The following is a 21,879-nucleotide window of genomic DNA, read 5'->3' as shown; positions in this document are numbered from 1 at the left end:
CCCTATTACCATGGAAAGTTTCCAATGTTGACATTTTCTCTAATTAATGCAATCTCATTTTGTGCATCGCATGCTTGTGTTTTGCGTGTAAATGAAGAAATTCTGCTTTTATCATGATGACGCTTGTCTCAGCTGCTTTCCATAAAGTCATGATGAAGAGAGCAATAATCTTAAGTAGATAAAGCCCAGCATTAATCTTGGACCGCCCTACATATTCAGGCTTAGAGGTCAAACAATAATCACAATGTCATCATAGCGCTTAATCTTAAATCTGGAAGACTCCCAATGGGTTTTTGTCATGATCCCAATGCTGTTGTTCTCGATATCAGTTTTCCCTATTTAGTTTGCCATTAGAGCCACGATGCAGCTGCAAGGCGCATGCATGGCTTTGTGGCTTCTTTCTTTTGTTGCTTTCTGTGTGTTCTTTTTTTATTTGGCTCATAACACATTCGTGGTCAGGACTTTTTTCCTGCAATTTCATTGCAAGGCTGTTCTGTTACTGTTCTTCCAAATAAACAGCTAAAATTTCAAGTTTAGGTTTGAAATGGCGGCAGTATATCATCCAAGTTGAAGTAACCACATGGTCATCAATCATGGATGTAGGGAGGCAACATATCCTTGTGTTTGGGTGCCAGTCACACTACAACCATAACTCTAGTGTCTCACAAACGCACACATTCACATACTGTATTTGGGGGCCAGAAAAGTGCTACTTAGTCGTATGTGCGTGCGTGCGTGTGTGTGTGTGTGTGTGTGTGTATGTGTGCGCTCACGGTGGTGACGGAGAGTGACCCGAGAGGCCCAGCTGGTTACAGCCTCTCTGTTGGAGACCACCACTTACACAAAACAAGCATTGTCGTTATAATACTCCAGACATTGCATACACTCATTCACAGACAATGAAAATAACTTAGGGGCACAAAAAAAGTGTACTAAATTGTGGTTAGTTCAAAGGAAGCAATAAAATGACCGCAAATTTTTGCCGTTGACAAATTTACAGAAATTCCCCTTAAAGAGTGTAATCCTACCGCAGTCGTTCACAACAAACCGCATTTACACACCACATGATGACTGTTGGGAACAATAGCGCTTGGGTGGTGGTGCCGCCACTATTATTGTAGGTGTTTCGATGCTAATTATGTGCGACTGCACACTGTCAAAAGCTTTTACTGGAAATAGTAAGGCGTGTTGGAAATGTTGAAGAGGAATTGCCAACAACAACAACAAAAAATAAATAAAAAAGGTTCAACACTGGCTTTGTTTGAGCACTGCTAAATAAATTAGAACAAATTGTGCTGTGGGACACTATTAGTGTATTATGGTACCACAGCTACACCACGACGCGAAGAACACATCATCAACATGTGAAAAAGAGAAGAAAAGGGGGCGGGGTGTCAGCATCATGACCTCCACCGCTGGTTGCACAGGGCTTAACAGAGAGCTCTTTGGCCCCACTGGAGTGTACGTCAGCAGCTCGGCAAACCTCACACACACACACACACACACACACACACGTGGAAATAAAAGTAGCGGCTCGAACTATTGGAGCCGTTTTACACATTCAGCGTACACACGGAGGCTCATGAAGCAACGAGTTGCAAGTGAGAGGACAGCGTGGAGCTTTTACGCAGGGTGGTCTTGACGCACTACTGGAGTCCACGTTTTGACAGTTTTTCCCCTTTGAGACCTCGCTCTTTCAAGGATCCCCCCCACCCCTCCCCTAATTATTCCAGAATTTACGACAACGATGTTATCCACGCACCTGCCCCTGTTGGTGTTCAGGTGTTTCCTCGGTGTCGCATCGGTTCGGCTCGCGCAGCAAGCGGGCTCCACGAGCGCGCAAGAAGCACGCTTCCCTCGGCCGCCCTCCTCAGGCGACCTGGACCAGGACGTCCTACTCCAACACATGTCCAAACTGTACGAGAGATGCAACAGGGAACAGCGTCTCAAAGAGGGCAACACGGCCAGGAGCTTCAGAGCAAGCCAAGGTGTGTGAAATTGCGAATGCAATATTGAATAGCCAGGAAAACATGAAAAACAAAATAACAAATACAAATAAAAGTACAGTACATAATATATTTTAGAAATCAATATAATTGCATTCACTTTGATTTACTTCAGATAGTCACTGTATCATCGCGTTATTAAAATACACACTTACCTAACATCCATCCATCCATTTTGTAGACCACCTATCCTCCTTTGGGTCGCGGGTGTGCTGGAGCCTATCCCAGCTGGATCGGTCACCGGCCAATCGCAGGGTACACTTTGACAACCACTCACATTCACTCATTATCACCAAAGGACAATTTAAAGTCTCCAATAAAACTAACATGGATGTTTTGGGAATGTGGGAGCTCCCGGAGAAAACCCCCGCAAGCACAGGGAGAACATCCGCACAGAAAGGCCACAGGCCGGATTTGAACCTCCAACCTCAGAACTGTGAAGCGATAAGCTAACCATTAGGTCACCGTGCCACTAATTACCTAACATAACATGCATATCATTTATTCAGACTCGAGACAAGAGCAGAATAACGTAACAGTTTACAGTGTGTTTATTATATTGGCTGTAGTTTCCAGTTGAGAAGTTGTGCAACATAGTGGGAGATGTTTGTAACATTTTCACTCTCATACAGAAAAATGAGGTAAACAGAATATTCGAATGGTGCATTGAAGTTATCGACCATTACACTCACAGTTTATAATCACACCTCTCAAAAATGAGCTCAGTTTGTTGGTGTTGTATTGGCTCTCATTAATTTGTACAACTGTACCTAATTTTGTGGCTGGGCAGTGTATATTACAAGCTTTCAGCAGGGCTCCGTGACTCAGCCAGGCGATCTAAATAGGTGTGATTGTTTTGGAACAGTCTGAGAATGCATTTAAACGATGCTGGGACGCTGCAGCAGCTGCCTCCCCTCTGCTGAGGGTCTGATCCATTACCCACAGACCAAAAAATAAAAAAATAAAATGCCTGTGATACCCTGCAAGCCACCGACTTCATGTCTGGTCAAACCGCAGTGGCGCCTCAGTGTCATTGTCATGGATTCTGTGCTTGTGTTGTGGCTCCAGGACATGTGTGATTCCACGTCACGGAGCCAAGGGGGTAGCTTAGTCACAGCACTTCTGATGCTGTTTTTATAACTCATTTATATCCTGTGTACTTCTCACATAGCGTAACATAACAGGCTTGTATTTTGACTGCGATGGCCTGGTGTAATCTAAGGAGAGATGTGAGGGACTTTTGACAACAATGAAAGAGCTGTTAAAACAGTCGATTGTGTCGCGGTGCCTGCATGGGTAGAGGGTGCAGGCTGTATTAAAAGGCTTAGAGCGAAGCTTGAGGTAAGCATTTCCATATGCAGGCTGAATCTGAGGTAATGTATATCTCCTGAGTCAGTCCATACTTCCGTTGAACTCTTGAACAATGAACAATAAGTCTGCTGTTGCAGTTAATGTTCATCATGAATCTGGAGAGCTCCCCGCTTGAACCTCCACCCCTGCCACCAACATCCCACAGAGTCTGGTTCCTCTTATAGGGCGGCTTCTGCAGGCACGTCGCAGCCACTAAGTCTGTTCCCGTAACACAGAGAACGTGTTTAATTGCACCACTTCAGATTGTGTGAAGCACAATTTATTATCGATTTACAGATCTCTCCTGTATTTTCACATGACTTTATCAACGTTTACAGTCAAAACTAAAGTTCAAATGAGGTTCTGTCGCAAGGCACCATTCAATTCCTGTTTTGGAAAAGATTTTTATCATTCTACTGATGCAAAACGTTGTTTTTTTTCACCGTCACAGTGAACCTGTCCAAAACTAACTTTCAAGAATGATGGAAAGTATGAAACCAATATTGACTGATTGGGCCATGTTGAAACAAAAACATGGAAGCACCCGTAAGTTGGAAAACAACATATTCCAGTATGATACTGTTTATATTTATATAATTTATCTACAGTGTATACGTATTTTAAGCCACTTTACAGAAAATTATATATCACAACACTTCACATAGAACAACTTTTAAGGAGAGCCAAAAAGAGAAAGTAATCCAGTATATGTGCAACCTACTTCCTCATTCGGCAAAATAGGTCCAAGCTTTTCCTCCCGGTTGGGTTGAACGACGAAGGGGGGTGTACAGCAGGCTGTGACAAAGCAAATGTGGGAACTTTAAATGTCTACAATGTCTTTTATTTGCATAAATAAATTATATACATGTATTTGTGTTTGTCCGAAGACACCAGCCATAAAGAACACTCAATTTTTGCAAGTTGGGCTTCAAACAATGATGTCATCAAACCTAGTTCTGCTCGTTAGCATAGCATACATAGGTAGTCAGCTATCCTGATTTCTGCATTGGTCGTGACGTTCCACATATAGCGGATTTGGCGACACATGAAAGTATAAGCTCCATTTTGAGGCAGCCGACTCAACCCATTGACTGAGAGCGTAAATACAGGGTATCCTCAGTTAACGACGGTCCTGACACACTGTTTTTAGGTTGCAAACGGCGTGCAATGAACAAGTTTGCACAGCACACAGCACCAGAAGTTACTATCAGTCTTGCTGTTTTTCATTTGATGTTTTATATTTATGGTCTAGTAGTGTTTTTCCTACAAATAGGTACTGTAATCATGACTTTACTTTTGCATTAACGTAGGTTAGTGATGGAATATGGTGCATTCTGACTTATGTACCAATATGGGTGTTAGATATATTGTAGAAGTTATCATTTATTTGCTTAGCTTGCATTAGTATTATGGACAATGTTTAGAAAGAAAGATGTCTCGCCTTCAAGAAGATGACTCAGCAGGAATCATCTGAGAGAAGGACGTGGCCGGGACGTGGCAGGTGCCATGTTTTCACCTTGAAACCCTACCCTTAGTGTGTTGTGTCTTGTAGCTTAGTACGTTATGTCTTGTAAACTTAGAAACCTCCCTATTTTCAAATAAATGCAGGAGCGACGGGAGAGATTGTTTAGAGCGTGTTGAGAGGCTGTAATCTGAACAATCTCCCATGCGCCCTCCTCATGAGTAAAATGACCAACGTCTTCATTCCTTTTGTGTTTATTCATTATAATGTTTGGTGAGATAAATCCAACAATGGGTTACTTCACCGTCATAGGAACGAAACTCTGTGGTTAATGAAAACACCCTGTACAGAGAGATACATGATGAAGGAATGGTGGGATGGTATGTGACAACAATACATAAGGTATCAATAGCAGAATCAATAACAGTACTATATAGAAATGTTGGTCTACTCTCAAAAGGACTACCAATTATTGAGTCCACACTGAGCTTTCGGTAGTGCAGTTTTTGCTCTGATAAAGTGACTCGACTAAGCAGGAAGATGTAAAGTGTTGACACTGACATGCAAACTGATTGATGGATTGTCTTTGCAGTGCCCTCTGATATCAGGACAGTGTACCACCTAAACCTTACGACCCTCCAGGACTCTGAGATGATCCTGTCAGCCACATTCCACTTCCTGCTCGGACAGCTCCCTCCTCAAAAAGCGTGGATTTGTAAACGCTTCAAGAGCGCATCCTGCCGGTCCTCCGCCATGCAGCCATCTTCGTCCGTCAGCCTGCTCCTTCGTGCTGTCTCCTCAGGGTCGGGAGACAGTTCTGGGTCAAACGGGTCATTGCTAGGCAATGTGACCTTCCACCCCCACAGGAGAGGGGTGTGGCAGATGAAAGACGTGACCCAGGTCATAAAGGAGGCGAGGGACAAGGGTCATCGCCATGTGTCAGTGGAGTTGGACTTTGGCCAGCAGTACCAGAGGAAAGCAGAAGAGTCAGGCATGGCCTTCCTGTTAGTCTACGCAGATGACCTAACTTTGGCAGAACCTAACAGTGTGTCCCTGGGTCTTCAGAGGTATGACCCGTTCTCTGAGGGTGGAGAGCCCTCTCAGTCCCCCCACCTCCTGTATGGACACAATTTCTCACCAGATTTGAAAGGACGTGTGAGGAGGGAAGCAACATTTCTCTCAGACTCCATTCATAACAATGAGCTGCCTGAGGTTGACTACAGGTCTGATGGATACAGGAAGGACGACCTTTGGGAGAGCTCATGGTATCCCAAATTGAAAGTCGGAAAGCAGGAGAAGAAAAGAAAGAACCACGACGACGGGGGCCAGAATGGTAGTGACAGAGATGATAGAGAAGAATCTTCAGAAAGAACGTCAGACAGGTCTAAAGCTGAAGATGCAGCTGTGGGAAGACACAAAGATAGTCGTACCCAAGTGGTAGACAGTCAAAGGCAAGAGCAGAGACATGAGGTGAGGGACATAAGGAAGCGCAATAAGGGAAGTGCTCATCACTCCCGCTTACCTGTTTTGAATTTTGATGATGAAACCATGCGCAAAGCCAGAAGAAAGAAGTGGGGAAACACTCGGCACCACGGCTGCTCCAGAAAGAACCTCAGAGTGGATTTTGCAGACATTGGCTGGAGCGAGTGGGTCATAGCACCCGAGGCCTTTGACGCCTACTACTGCTCAGGCACATGTGGATTTCCTATGCCCAAGGTAAGAGCACAAACACTGAATCGGCCTACTTTGTCTCATTTGGTCCAATATTAGCCACATTACCTCAACCTCTTCTTTAACTATCACCAGGTGGTGAGGCCCTCAAACCACGCCACCATCCAAAGCATAGTCCGAGCTGTCGGGATTATTTCCGGGGTTCCGGAGCCCTGCTGCGTACCTGAGAGGATGAGTCCTCTGGCAGTCCTCTACCAAGAAGAATCCAAGGATCTGGTGCTCAAGATTTACCCCAACATGTCTGTAAAGTCCTGCTCCTGCAGATAAAATCATAACAATAAAGGCACACTACACAACAAGACTGTTGTAGCGTGAAGGAAAATGACTTATGGAGAGGAGGAAATAACTTGGAGTCACTCTGGCTTGGTGTTATTGGCGCAGGAAGAGAGGCTGAAGAACAATAATTCCCATGTTGTCTGTCCAGCGACTGCAGACTCTTTCTATCATCGCTACATTTGCTGTGGAGACAAAACTTTAATGAAAGAATCACAGAGAAGTTCACACAGATAACTTATAGACCTATTCTCTATTTATGCTAGTGTACTTTGTACAGCTGTACCTATTTCAAGGCTCTCTTATGCTACCCCTGTGGCATAAAGGCATTATACATTGTGATGTACTAAAAATTGAACGGTCACATCTGGAATTCCTTCTCACAGCATCCCCTCTCATAACACCTCTAAAGTATTATGAAAGCAGAAATATTTTCTTATTTGTTCCAGTAATGAGGCTATGGGCTGTTTAGATGTTTCTTTGTACATATGTGTTTAAATTATGAAAAGCTAAAAGGTAGCTGTCTATAAAGTAGAATAAAATAGTAATTTAATCCAACACTAGTATAATTTTTTTTAAATATATATTTTTGTCCGTCTTATTATTTGCTATATACTGGGTTGGTGGGAAGGGGGGCATTTTGTCAAAACAAACCTAAAAGGCACCACTGTTCAAAAAGAAGTGACTACAAAGGCAGGAAGATTCCACTCAAACATACCTTACCCTTCCCCCGGCCTCCCCAAGCCTCTTGACCTATTATTGCCCCCACCAAAGGCTTCAACGTCTGTTATCCACCAAATAATGTGACTGATGTGGCCGTGGTGGATTAATGGTTGATGGAGGAAACAGGCATGCGCTAATTAAGATGTCAGCCACTTGAACTTCAAAACGTGGAGCACTTCCTCTTTCCAACCCAGGATCCCCACTACCACAAGCACCCCCCAGTTCTAAATACAGGATGTTCTCCTCAAAGGACTATCTGATGGACTGCAGAAAATCTTGAGAATTTGTTTTTAAGAGGGAGCCTTCGTGTCTGAAACTGTCGATTAAATAACAGAGGGTACCTCTTGATTGTTCAGCTATTATTACACTGCGGTCGCTTTGCCGTCGGTGTGCAAAAGTTGGCACTGAGCTGCACATCTGTTTGCAACAATAGAGCGCTTTGAAGTTTCCCTTTGCCGACACTGGATGGTCATTTTGTCTCTAAAAGACATGTCGTAAGCACTTGGGGACAGACAGTTCTGTTTACTGCACTCAAGAGCTCTTTCGGAAAGTGTGTGTGTGCAAATCTGAACAGTGTTTGCCAGCAACATTAACTGCTGTCACCTCAAAAGCAAACTCTTTCTGTTGTGTATTGCTTTTTTGAATGTTGTTCAACAACCTACATAGAGTGCGACAATATTTGTTACATTGTCAAAGAGGAGTTGAGGGACTTACTGTGGTTTTTAATACCAGACTGAACATGAAAAATACTCCACATTAAAGAGAGCCATACAAATACCATGGAAAGTCAATAACCTTTGTGTACATTTACTCCTGATACCAAGAGACTGCTCCAATGCAGGTTTTTCGAGGAAGAAAAACAATGCACATATGTATTTGTAAGTGTCCTTTGATTATGTATAGATCAAACTATACACAGTATCGTGTGAGTGTTGTTTTAAATGGGCAATGTATTTTATTGTACTGGAATAAAAATGTATGTATTTTTGTCTAAAATTGGTAATTTTATTATTTTAGCATGGTAGTACTGTAATGGTGTGATAGCGGCATAGAGACTAAAGTGTTAATGTAACCTCACAGGAAATGTAAGCTTTTTAGCTCTCTGGATGAAGGTGAATTTTTAAATCTGTTAATTTAAAGCTGAAATTTGGGAGTTTAAATGGTGTTTAAATTATTGGGATGACAGCAATGACAGTCATCGTAAATCCAACTTATATGAATAACACATCCAGCTTCACTTTTTCCCCACGTTTCGTGACTGATCCCTTTTACAGTCTGGACTCACAGTTCGCCATTACGTGAACCCAGTCTCAACCACAATCAGAGTCATACGGGAGAACTAACAGTGGTCAGTTCCAGTTGACAAAACTACAGCCGGTGCCTGCGTTCAGAACTCAATATTTATTAGCCAGAAGAAATGAGCCAAGTCAGAAACCAGAAGAAAATATTTGTTTTTTTCCCCCAAAATGACTGCTCAATTAAACAAAGAGAAATAAAGCCATTGTAGGCCCACAGAGGATTCTCTGTCTGGGCTGAAATGCTAATACCTCACATGGTAGCTGAGCTCAGAGAAATTAGGACGAAGCTGATTAACCACTTAATAACGAAAACCTTAGTCTATAATTATAATTTACAGAACGATGTGAAAAAACCTACTTGTTACTGAACAACATTTAGATTTGAACTATTCCTAAAACAATATTGATGAGGGAGAAGTATTCCAAGAAATAGCGGTACAGTTTTGGAGTATTTTGTGGGATTTTCTCCTCTCGTTGCACGAAGAGCGATGGATGGGCATTAATGTCCAAATGCTCTTCATCAGTAAAAGCATCTGTGACCAATTCTAATTTCATAAAAAGAGGAAACAAACTCCATGGCTGGTTAATCAACTTATCAGTGTTGTAGTACAACAAATCAGTGAGCGCCAACCGTTCTATATAAGCTTTACATCTTATAAGAGACACTGAACAGGCTGGAGGATTTAACTTTCCCTTCAAACTAAGGCCTCCTTCCTGCCTCGTTTACCTGACACAGAGGCCCCTATTTATGTCCACTTGTCCGCAGCCTGCTGTAATCTCGCCGGTAAAGGGGAAGAAATAGAAAAATATATAAATATACGACTGTGGGCCTGTGCTGATTTGATTCAGGTTTGCAGACGAATGATCACTGTTAAACTAGTTAACCCAGAAGTTGGCCTAGTTACGCAGGCCGGAAATCAGGATTGTTTCAGCTTCACCTTATGGCAATTTACTTTTTCATATTTTTTGTGGTAAAATGAGAGCATCAGATTGTAACGGACATCACCCAGTACATACAGTATTTTGGTTTCCAATAAGGAGCTAAAAAATACAAAATAAAAATAAAACTCTACGTTTACAAAGTTAATGCAGAGTTTGTATTGATACTCTCAAAGACGTATAAAATGTGTCTATTATTGTAGTTGTAGTTTGGTGTAGAATTGCACTGCATTAAACAGGGCTCTATTTCCAAGCACAAAAAGAACATGCAAACTCCACACAGGAAGGCCAGAGGTGAGATTTTAACCCAGAACCTTATCACATTGAGGTTGAGGCAGACCTAATTAATGTATTATCAAGTTAATATATTTTCAGCATTTTGGTACAGGTTGTTTTAGATCTGTGCCACATCATAACAATTAGAGCAGTGTGTTAGTTAAGAAAGGTGTCCCGAATTTTAATTCGTCCTATTGATGGTTCTTAGAGATGCAATGATTTTTTTTTTTCAAATCCAAAACTAAGATGTATATTAAAAAACATTTAAAAAACACGCAACACATCTTATTTCATGTTGACAAGTTAGATTTGTAAAGGTGCAAACACACACATTGCATGTACAAAGCAGATGGATAAATAATAATAAGAGGACGCCTTGGAGATATGCGTGACAATCATGAGCTGTCCTGAATATCTCCCATCTATTTTCCATCCTGAGTTCCTTAAGGCACAAAGTCATCATCACACTATCGACACACAGGCCTGAAGGACAGACAAGCGGCTTCGAGGTCAGGGTCCGTGTACCTCTGCCGTCCCCTAGTGGGCATGGCTGTATTAGCCATCTGCTATTTTATTACAGCTACCTACATTCATTGTTAAACATCGAAGTCTTGTTGTGAATCCAGGATTCTAAGACTTTTAAATAGAGAAGCCTAAAGAATAAATACATTTTTCTTTTGCCATTTGAGGTCTCAGTTGTGTGACGTCATGTGTCTGGACAGGTGGTGGCGCTCTCGAAAGTATTCGTGACAGATGGGGCAGGTGAGCTTCTCCTCCTGCCTCCTCCTCACCTGGGACTCTGCAGCGAACTCCTTCTTGTGGTGCGAGCGCATGTGGAAGACGAGGTCAGAGGTCATGCGGAAAGACAGGTTGCACTTCGCGCACCAGTTTTGCACCGACACACCAAAGGAGGTGAAGGTGGGCGGGAGGACTGTCAGAGCCGAGGTGGACTGGACCTGAGCGGTTCTTGACCAGTGTTCAGGTGTGTAATGGAAAGCCGTGTTTAGTGTGACCGGGGAAGGAAGCGTGTGAACGTCACTGCTAAGGATGCTAGGACCCATCAGGTTGCTGTATCCTGAAACAGTCCTGTGCGTGAAGGTGTCTCTCATCACCTCCAGGCCGCTTAGAAGTGCCGTCGTTGGGCTACTGTGATGAAGTTCGCCTGCAGAGATCCTTTTACTGGGTTTACAAAAAGCACTTCTCTGTTCTCGACAGTCAGAGTGGACTAAAGAAAAAGCGCTACCACTGCTCGAGCGCAGACCAGAGCTCTCTCCTGTCTCCGAGTCCATCAACATATTATGCGTAACAGTCAGTTTGGCTTCCCTCGCCTCTCCAAAAGATGCATTTTTACATCCCAAATGATCTACTTTGGTTCTGTCACCTTTGAACTTAAAAGCTGAATCAGATTCATCTCCTCCAGTCTCATCCTGAATCCTGGAATCCTGTGTAATGTTGTCATCATTTGAAATATTAGTTTTTTCCAACAGGACTGTTTTCCTCCCCTTGAGGTAAACAGTTTCCTGGTATTTCCGTTTATTCTCGTGAGAAGTATCATCGTCAGCATCACTTTTTTTGTGTTCCAAATCTCTGGCGATGTTGTGGAAATCTGTTACACGACGCGGCCTCTTGACTTCCACGTGCTTGTGCTCGTCGTAAACGTCGCGGCTCCACGCATTGCTCTTGATTTGCGTGCACAGGAAGCGGCAATGAGCCAGGAATGGATATTCATTCTTGAACACCTGCTCACACCTGACACATTTGAACTCTGCAAACACACAAATATGGAGGTATATCTATTACAATTAAAGTATACAATACAAATTCTCAACTCAACTTAGTTTACAGAGCACTTTAAAAAAACAACCACAGTGGAAAAGTCCTGTACACAAAAATTAAACAGAAGATATAAAACAGTTCAACATAAAACCATTAAAAACAATAAAACACTACAATAAATCCAGAGTCTCATGCGGAGTTGAAAGCCAAAGAATACAAAATATGTGCAGAGCGGCGTCATTCCAAAATGCGGGACCAGCTACAGAAAAAACTCTCCCCTCTGAGCTTATGCTTAGACCCTGGTACCTGGACCTGAGCCATCGGGTCGGAGCGTATGGGTAAAGCAGCTCAAAGAGGTAAGGCAAGTCGAGACCATTTAGAGATTTAAAAACAAATAAAAGAATCTTAAAATGAACTCTAAAGTGCACAAGCAGCCATTAGAGGGTTGCCAAAATCTGAGTTATAAGCTCCCTCTTACATGTTCCAGTTAAGAGGTGCACAGCAGCATTTTGAGCAGATTATATATTTACTCGTGTCTTTTTGAGTTTCGATTTAGAAAAGTAATATCTAATACGTCTTGAGATTTAAAAAAACCAAAAACGTTTCGTTCTTTGATTGAATTGTATCCATTGAGAAATGGGAACGTTATGCTATACAAATGACTAACTACATTTCTAATTACAATTGTGTTATGGATGTATGTTGTGAATAATACAAAATACCGATAAAATGCTGTAATCAAATTCGGGATACTTTTTACATCCCAACATATAATTGCCATCCAGATAGCATTCAAAATAGTAGTGAAGAGCTGATTGGGTGGTTGGTACACGCCATAATCGTTTGACATGCCTGTCCCTGCATGTCTTGTGTTATGGAAATGCCAAGGCTCATATGTCTTACCCTCACTCGAGCCTCTCCTCGTGTCTGTGAAGCTCAGAAGATGACACAGCTCCTGGTCGTACCACACCAGCAGTTCCTCCTCCTGGTGGACGTCTCTGGTGGTCCGCACGTAGAGCTGACCTCCTTTTAAAAAGGCCTCGGTGTTCTGCTCCTCTCCGTTGCGCGCAGCCTGCACCAGTCGCAGCCACGACAGTACCAACGCGGAATTACGCATGGCCTCTGGGTCCACCTGTTGGCACGATTCAGTTGTCACACAACAAAAGCCTCCTGTGTTGGATTTTATTTTAAAGCCAACTCACCCTGAATACGCAGGATTTGGATCTCATGTCAGTGGATTTCTGCGCGATGAAAGCGATGGTGTCGTAAAAAGTGTGTTGGAGCACACACGGACCGAAGATGGTCCCAGCGGGGATGCTGCGCGTCACCACCACGCTGGTGTGAAGCTCGGTGGGATGCTGGACAAATTTACCGTCAACCGGCCACATGGACCGAGCTACAAAGGCGTGATCCATCGTTAAACTGTGAAATAAATAAATAAAGTTCAAACATTATAGATTAAAATGCAGGTTCACAACATTCTGGTCATTTTTGTGCACGCATATCTTTCCACATTAATATGTAAAGCCTTATCATTTAATCAACAATTGTTTTGTTTTTGATCAAAACTAAGCAAGTTCCTTTAGCATGTCAGAAAAAAAAATGTGATTCATATCGATAGGCCTATACGACATCTTCTGTACTGATTGCAATGGTGAAAAGACGCGATGTTGAGCCATTGGTCATATTTGTGCAATTGTCGTATGTAGCTCGTCAATATTGAATCAAGCAGTCGCAGCCGATGCAGACGAAATGATTCAGGACTAACGTCCTTTGTCTCAGGTTTTTCACTCGGTTTCTCCTTCTGTTGCGCCCAACCACCCCCACCCCCCACCCCCATCTGCCGTCAACTGTCTCCTCTGTGCGCGCATTAAGTTCAATTGCAGGTTTCCTCGCAAAAATCATAATATTAAAAGGCAGCATTCTGACAGTAGACATATTGGAAAAATAGCAAACGTTGTTGCATACATTAAATAATAAAATACACACTGACAATTTTCTCTAAAGAGGAAAAGTGTGCAGATGGTCCGTGGCTCACCTGCTGGACATGATGGTGTTCTGTGGCGATGTGCTCCCTGGTGGTCCCACGACGAGCAAGTTATCCGATCGAGCATTCATGTGCACTGTCGCCCCTCCAAGATCCCACTCCCACTTATCACGGTCCGTCACGACACCCGCTGGTGCGTGGCGCAATGATGCAAACGCGCAGACGATTTCACTCCCAACACAACCCACCCTCCTCCAAATTATCTACTGATTGGTTTGTGTGCCTTTCCAGGAGGAGGAGACAAGTGGCCAATAGTAAGCAATCATATGATGGTGATGTTAGGTCACAGCCCACAACATTGGGGCACCGAATGAAATAATACAATATTAAGATACAAATGCTCAGTTTTTATGTATTCCTCTAACAATGTGTTTATTATTTAGATTTGCAGTACTGTAGTGCTGGACTGCAATGCAGCATGTGGCACATGAAATGATGGTCTAAATTTAATTCTAGGGTAATTTAGCTGTACCAAAAGAAGACCATGTTAAGGGAATAGAATTCTCGAAAGATTTTGGAAATGTTGGATAGCTGATTGGATGACTACTTGCCGCATCTTCAAAACAAACAAAGAAGTTAAACTTAGACTAAAACGGTCAAGCGTTTCACTACAATGGATCATATACACGGCAACATATTTCACTGCCAGTCCTCCGTGTTAACATGGATATTTGAATTCAACAGCCGTCAATGGCAGTGAATTAGTTAATTAAGCATATTAAATGATATGTCACTTGAAACAAAAACAAAACAAAAAAAGGAAACAGTCATTAATTGGAATTGGGCACTTGGAACACCATAGCTGGAGTGGTTCTGACTGCCAATCAGCAGTATTGGAACTACTGAGATTTATTTCTGATGTGCCTCTCATTTATAGCTAAACAGGGTAACCACTACACTACGATAATAAACAGTGTCATATTAAAAACCATAAGGGAAGCTATTACAAGGAAGCCCGAATCATATTGTAAGACTTGACTAGTTTGCATTGTTGAGCCTTTAAATTTGGCAATGTTACATTCATGCATGGCAAGATGCGATGTGTGTCAGGTTTGCCACTGGGCGAATTTAATATTCATAAAGTCTAAACGTTTCTGTCTAATGAGCATTTAATGGATTATTCTGCATCACAACGTCGGTTTGGATAGAGATACTAGTGGTTAGAGGGTCTCAAATTCAGTTAAGCAGAAAGAGGGTTTGATAGTTCTTGATAATATTTCATCAAATTATTAGCATTCATTATAGAATTCAGCTTTGTTGTTGCAGTGCTATGAAATTTGATTAGGGGGCAAAGTGCCTGAAATGTTATGAACATCTTACATTCCAACGTGCAACAAACTAGAAATATTAGGTTCTCGATGAGCATGATGTATCCCACCTGACATCATAGAAATGTTTAAAAAACATTTTAGAATACAAATGGATGAAAGCACAATCAGTGTTATGCCAACCAACAAAACATGGATGGAGTTCCATTTCCACGGTAGCATATAAGCCAAATTTGTACAGACGTCAGAATACACATTAGTCTAACACACAGATTAATACTAACACATTACGTTACATTACAGTAAACACTTGTTATGTTGTGTTCACTGTGATGGGCTAAATACAGAGAACAAATTTCGTGTGCATGCATGCATGTTCATGACAATAAAAGATGATTCTTCTTCTTCTTCTTCTTCTTCTAGGCCATAAATATAAAACTATTAAATGGAAAAACATAAAATATGGTGATAACTGAGTATGCCTTTCTGTGGCGTGTGACGACATATTCTTTTTCTTCTGTAGAGCTGTGCGGTGTTATGATACATTCTAGCACAATGTAAAAATGTCTACTGTTTGATATAAACCTCTATATCGTTATTTTACATTTCTTTCTTTGCTCGCTGCACCTGACAAAATTTATGGCAGAGTGGCCCGACGGAAGCCTCTCATCAGTGAAAGACACATGAAAGTCCGCATGGAGTTTGCTAAAAAAAGACCTGAGGGACTCCAAGATGGTGAGACATAATATTCTCTGGTCTGATGAGAATAAGATAGAAACTTTTGGCCTTAATTCTAAGCGGTATGTGTGGAGAACACCAGGCACTGCTCATCACCTGTCCAATACTGTCCCAACAGTGAAGCATGGTGGTGGCAGCATCATGCTGCGGGGTGTTTTTCAGCTGCAGGGACAGGGAGACTGGTTGCAATCGAAGAAAAGATGAATGCGGCCAAGTACAGGGATATCCTGGACGAAAACCTTCTCCAGAGTGCACAGAACCTCAGACTGGGCCAAAGGGTCACCTTAAAAAAAGACAATGACCCTAAGCACACAGGTAAAATAGCGAAGGAGTGGCTTCAGAACAACTCCGTGACTGTTTTTGAATCGCTTAGCCAGAGCCCTGACTTTAAACCCAATTGAGCATCTCTGGAAAGACCTGAAAATGGCTGCCCACCAACGTTCACCATCCAACCTGACAGAACTGGAGACGATCTGCAAGGAGGAATGGCAGATGATCCTCAAATCCAGGTGTGAAAATCTTGTTGCATCATTCCCAAAAAGACTCATGGCTGTATTAGTTTAAAAGGGTGCTTCTACTCAATGCTGAGTAAAGGGTCTGAATACTTATGGCTGTGTGATATTTCAGTTATTTCTTTTTTAATAAATATGCAAAAATTTCAACAATTCCGTTTTTTTTCCCTGTCAATATGGGGTGCTGTGTGTACGTTAATGTGGAATAATTGAAATTGTGGACATTGTGTCTTCCGGGCCAGAGGAAAAGAACCATCCGGACTATTATGGATTACTACTTACACATCTGTGAAGGCACCATTAATGCTAAAAGGTACATACAGGTTTTGGAGAAACATATGCTGCCATCCAAGCAATGTCTTTTTCATGGACGCCCCTGCTTATTTCAGCAAGACAAAGCCAAACCACATTCTGCACGTGTTAAAACAGTGTGGCTTCGTAGTAAAAGAGTGCGGGTACTAGACTGGCCTGCCTGCAGTCCAGACCTGTCTCCCATTGAAAATGTGTGGCGCATTATGAATCGTAAAATACGACAACGGAGACACCGGACTGTTGAACAGCTGAAGCTGTACATCAAGCAAGAATGGGAAAGACTTACACCGACAAAGCTTCAACAATTTGTGTCCTCAGTTCCCAAACGTTAATTGAATGTTGTTAAAAAAAAAAGGTGATGTAACACAGTGGTAAACATGACCCTGCCCCAGCTTTATTGGAACGTGTTGCAGCCATAAAATTCTAAGTTAATGATTATTTGCTAAAAACAATACCGTTTATTAGTTTGAACATTAAATATCTTGTCTTTGTAGTGTATTCAATTAAATATAGGTCAAACATGATTTGCAAATCTTTGTATTCTGTTTTTATTTATGTTTAACACAACAGCCCAACTTCATTGGAATTGGCATTGTACATGGAAAATATTGGGTAAGGGTACTGTACTAAAAAGAAGAGATCAATCCCAAAATACAAGTGAAATTTTTTGACTGTATTTTGTGCAGTTGTGATATTTAGTTTTACTCTTATTCATTTGTGCGCATGTGCAGTCATCATATTAATCCTCATTTTTTTAATAAGGTGCACTGAAAGCCACTTTGAAGATGTAAGCATAGTGTATTTATGTTTAAAAATATGTTTTCAAAGGCTATTTTTGAACAACACATTTGTATTGTTGTTAACCTGAATACATTTAGGTCGCAACTAAAAGAAAGGAAAATTTGGGTCCCCAGCTGCCAATAGCCACATTAAATCAAATTAATGATACATTAAAAGTGACACAAATGGTTTACATGACAAGAAATCCGAATTTACTAACAAAACTTGCATGGTGATTTGTATTGTATTAGAATATATTTTTAGAGCTACTGTAGTTTAGAATGAGGTATATACTGTGTGCTTATATACTGCACTGCATTTATGCTGCATCACAATTCTGGCGTACTGAGCATAGAAAATGCATTTTATGATAGCTTTTACAACACATTTGGGCTAGAATTGCAACCATTTGGTCTTGTTTATGTTTCTCTTATACGAAGCGATTAGTTTACTTGGCCCATAGCTTTCGCTTGTTGCTTTGCCGTCCCCGCATTGACTCGCTGGAGAACACAGATTTCCTCTCCAGGGTAAAGTATAAAGTATTGTGATTTGAGGTTATTTAATCACTGTTCTATTTCCTTGCGGGGGAAAGTGAAGTTTGGAGTCTCTCCTCGGGTGTCGCTCCTCTCTTCCATCCTGTATAAGCCTCATGCCCCCCCCACCCCCCGACCCAAAGAGGCAAGATTTAAGGAGGCCGGCTTCCAGTCAACGCCTGTGCGGGGCGACACGACCCGGATCACACGTAGCAGAACTTGAGACACATCGATCACGTATTAGCGGATGTTGGAGGGACAATGTGAAGACTTGCAGCGACTAGCGGCGCTGTTGCTGGAAAGCTCGAAGACAAGCGGGGAAAGATGGCGAGGAGGCGCATCCACACGCTCCTCGCTTCGCTTCTGCTGGGACTTTTCCTCCTCCGTATGTCGGTAAAAGGAGTGCAACAAGAGGAGCAGGAGGAGGAGGGTGAGGAGGAAAGGTCCTGTCAGGGCGCTTTCGACCTCTACTTTGTCCTCGACAAGTGAGTGTCTCTTATTATTTATGGCTTTTGTTACTTTCTCATGGCTGCGCTTTGCCGCGCAACCGCCTCGTCGGCTGGGAAACGCGTGGCACACCGGCCTGGTGGTTCGGCGTCATTTTTAGACGAATGCGAATCAGGATACAGTTGAGCCGAACTGGGAAGTCCCTTTGTTTGTTCATGAATAATGACAATGATACCAAAACAATGAAGCGCTCAGCTGGGCAGGCGTTGAAGATGACTTCGTCGGATCATCAAGTGCGCATTTCTGCACAGACTTGATGTGTTTTTTGTTTTTTTAAATTGGGTCGTGTTATTCGGTTAGCCGGGTTCATAGCGCAAGCAGAGCCACGGGATGTGGGCTGGGCCGGGCAGGCAGGGAGGCGTCATCAGCCTGAAACTCAAGCCTGCCTGCCTGCCTGCCTGGCGGACACAGCTGCAGGCAGCCACATGCAAGTTCTGTTCTGTGCTCTGTGTATGCTTCAAGACTTTTTCTTTTTTACATTTGTAACTACACTGGAGATATATTAACACAGGCTAAAATTTTCAATTTTGACAAATGTTTCACATTTCTCATCATTAGAGTGATGAAATATTTGTTTTTATTCAGCAGAACAATCATAGAGGGGAACATAAACACAAACTTTTTAAAGCAAGAATACATTGTATGCACCAACACTAGTCAAACCACGCTATTCTGATTAACACTGCATTCGTTAAATAAGATTTAAACAGAATAATTAATCAACAAAAGGGGGCCGCTTGGGCAAAATCATTAGCACCGCAGACCGGAAGTGACGTTGATAGACGCTGGTAGAGTTACCTTTGAAAAAGGCGTCCTATTGAATTGCAGAGAGTGATTTTGAAGATGCTATTCTATTGCTTTCTAACCAACGTCGTCTGTTATTTATACACGTTATTAACCATTTTAATGTGTTGAAAATAGCTTTGGTACAATCCATTAATGCTTTTGAACTATCTGCTGTCTGTGTGTGTGTGTGTTGTAAAACTGTCTCTTCCCTCAGTCTGCAGAGTTCTGTGTACGGCTTGATTGTCGCCTCAAGATTGAGAGTCTGGATGTTTTTTTTAATACAATAATAAGTGAACATTTGTAGGTTGATACATTTGACTGAGACTGCTTTGTTATAAATGGTTCACTGTAATGCTACAGTGAAGTGTCAGCCACAAAGGTACATGCGTGCAGATTCATTTCATTATATTAAAATGCTTCATGGCGGCATTGTGGGCGACTGGTTAGCACATCTGCCTCACAGTTCTGAGGACCGGGGTTCAAATCCAGCCAAGCCTGGGTGGAGCTTGCGTGTGCTCCCCGTGCTTGCGTGGGTCTTCTACGGGTACGCTGGTTTCCTCCCACATCCCAAAAACATGCATGGTAGGGTAATTGAAGACTCTAAATTGTCCGTTGGTGCGAATGGTGGTTTGTTTAATGGTGCCCTGCGACTGGTTGGCAACCAGTTCAGGGTGTACCCCGCCTCATGCTCGATGGATGGATGGATGAAGTGCTTCGTCAACACATCATTTTACTTATTGCATCACTCAAGACTCAAAGACGTTTGAAAAGAGTTTGGTAAGATGATGTAAGATATCAGCACCATATTCTGCCATTTTAAATCAATTTCTGCATTAGATTAGTGATTTAAAATGATTTAGGGGTGGTGTTGATGTTGTTGAGGAACAGTATATGATAGCAATATAAGGTAGAATAAATATATATACCAACTTGAACAATGTGTGGTGTTTGGTAACTCAAGCAAGATGACGTTTTTATTTCCCCTGAAAAGTAGTGACTATGGAGATGCGAGGAGCTGCTTGTCGTTACTGATTACTTACTAAACCTGTATTTTTTTTGTTAGTCAAGAAAGCTGATTATGAGCCGGAACTTTCAAATGCATGTCACATTCTTGCAAATTCGCACTCTCGTGAGAGTGAACACTCCTGAAAATGGTGGTTCCCATAAGCGAGTACTGTACCCAAAGGCAGATGCGATGTTTTAATATATTTTTTTAAATAAATACTTTGTAAATTTAAGTAAACAGTAGCTGATAAAGATTTGCACATTTAAAATGTACGTACGCAGCTAGCTTGTCATTTGGGGGCCCACAGCAAACATAGTCAGGGCCTCCCCCATCCCACTTATATCATTTAGACAACTTTGTCTTGAAATCTGTTACAATTATCTGACAGTTAGTTAGCATACTCATATTTACCACCAAAGATTTAGAATATTAATAGTTATCTTGGCAGCACGGTGGGCGACTGGTTACCGAATCTGCCTCACAGTTCTGAGGACCGGAGTTCAAACCCTGGCCCCGCCTGTGTGGAGTTTGCATGCTTTCCCCCTGCCTGCATGGGTTTTCTCCGGGTACTCCGGTTTCCTCCCACATCTCCAAAACATGCAGGGTAGGTTAATTGAACACTCTAAATTGCCCGTAGATGTGAATGTGAGTGCAAATGGATGTTTGTTTGTTTCTATGTGCCCTGCGATTGGCTGGCGACCAGTTCAGGGTGTACCCCGCCTCTCGCCTGAAGATAGGTGGGATAGGCTCCAGCACGCCCACGACCCTAGTGAGGATAAGCGGAACGGAAGATGAATGAATTAATGTTTATCTTCAACTAAAAAGTTTGAATTTGAGAAAATTCTATATAAAGTCCTTAAGATCCTTCTTGAGGCTTATTAAATAACAAGTGAATAAATTTAACACTTTAACTGTAATAGATAAGAACAATAATTAACACTTAATATAGTTTACTATTTGAACCGCTTTTATACTCACATCTTGGTGATGAAAAGCGTTACTCATGTCACTCTCCACTTTATTTCTGTACTCAGCTGACACTGACAACAGTGCTACTGCTACTGGGAGGAGTGTCATTATACAGTATTACATTTTTACAAGGCATGAGGTTAAATAAATAAGTCAATATTCTACTGTGATTGAAGCATTTAGTTTTTTACAATTCAATAATAAAATAAAGATTGGTTCTTCCTATCAATTCATCATAAAATTTAGGCCTGGCCTACAGAAAAGAGTTGTTTATTTTTGGGCTAAATCCAGTGTTGTGTTGGTCATACTCTAGAATAATTTATTTATTGTATTTAGGGAATAATGCTGACGAAAACAAACTTCCTCGAAAAATCAGATGCTAAATCGCAATGGCAGGATTTGTTTAAAAGAAACAAACAAAAACCCTCGCAATTAAGAGTATTTTCCCATATCCTTCAGCCCTACTCCTGATTGATGACTTGGTAGTTTTAATTGGGCCCACGTCGTTAAAGCTTATGGCTACGTGCGACGAAAGGTTCAGCCACATAAACACACATGATGTTGTGGCTAACTACACACAAGTGTGG

General features: G+C 42.0%; 3 protein-coding genes across 5 annotated transcripts in view; 2 read left to right on the top strand and 1 right to left on the bottom strand.

The window, feature by feature from the left end:
* Nucleotides 1–1,483: 1,483 nt before the first annotated feature.
* On the top strand, nt 1,484–8,508 carry gdf10a (growth differentiation factor 10a). Its single transcript, XM_061690088.1, has 3 exons — nt 1,484–1,988; nt 5,411–6,534; nt 6,625–8,508. Exons 1-3 carry the CDS (start codon nt 1,748–1,750, stop codon nt 6,814–6,816), a joined length of 1,557 nt encoding a protein of 518 aa, XP_061546072.1. The 5' UTR covers nt 1,484–1,747; the 3' UTR covers nt 6,817–8,508.
* A 2,234-nt stretch (nt 8,509–10,742) lies between these two features.
* On the bottom strand, nt 10,743–13,986 carry znf488 (zinc finger protein 488). Its single transcript, XM_061690856.1, has 4 exons — nt 13,873–13,986; nt 13,037–13,256; nt 12,738–12,966; nt 10,743–11,823 (listed from the first exon to the last, which is right to left on the bottom strand). Exons 1-4 carry the CDS (start codon nt 13,950–13,952, stop codon nt 10,751–10,753), a joined length of 1,602 nt encoding a protein of 533 aa, XP_061546840.1. The 5' UTR covers nt 13,953–13,986; the 3' UTR covers nt 10,743–10,750.
* A 4,180-nt stretch (nt 13,987–18,166) lies between these two features.
* Nucleotides 18,167–21,879, top strand: part of antxr1d (ANTXR cell adhesion molecule 1d) — a 38,114-nt gene continuing 34,401 nt past the window's right edge. For all 3 annotated transcript variants that reach the window (XM_061689545.1, XM_061689544.1, XM_061689546.1), the window contains exon 1: nt 18,167–18,509. In XM_061689545.1, coding sequence (XP_061545529.1) covers nt 18,349–18,509 — 161 coding nt within the window. In that variant the 5' untranslated portion in view covers nt 18,167–18,348. The remainder of the gene's footprint in view (nt 18,510–21,879) is intronic.

Source organism: Phycodurus eques, chromosome 11 (assembly GCF_024500275.1).
Source record: "Phycodurus eques isolate BA_2022a chromosome 11, UOR_Pequ_1.1, whole genome shotgun sequence".
Lineage (NCBI taxonomy): Eukaryota > Metazoa > Chordata > Actinopteri > Syngnathiformes > Syngnathidae > Phycodurus > Phycodurus eques.
The sequence above is the reverse complement of the archived record's forward strand: the minus strand, read 5'-3'. Positions and strand labels throughout refer to the sequence as shown.

Coding starts and splice junctions, on each gene's coding strand:
- znf488 (XM_061690856.1), bottom strand. CDS start 13,952: ATGAATGCTCGATCGGATAACTTGCTCGTCGTGGGACCACCAGGGAGC. Junction 12,967..13,036: donor CCAAATCCTGCGTATTCAGG/GTGAGTTGGCTT, acceptor TCGTGCCAACAG/GTGGACCCAGAGGCCATGCG. Junction 11,824..12,737: donor GAGGAGAGGCTCGAGTGAGG/GTAAGACATATG, acceptor GTGTGTTTGCAG/AGTTCAAATGTGTCAGGTGT.
- gdf10a (XM_061690088.1), top strand. CDS start 1,748: ATGTTATCCACGCACCTGCCCCTGTTGGTGTTCAGGTGTTTCCTCGGT. Junction 1,989..5,410: donor GAGCTTCAGAGCAAGCCAAG/GTGTGTGAAATT, acceptor TTGTCTTTGCAG/TGCCCTCTGATATCAGGACA. Junction 6,535..6,624: donor GTGGATTTCCTATGCCCAAG/GTAAGAGCACAA, acceptor AACTATCACCAG/GTGGTGAGGCCCTCAAACCA.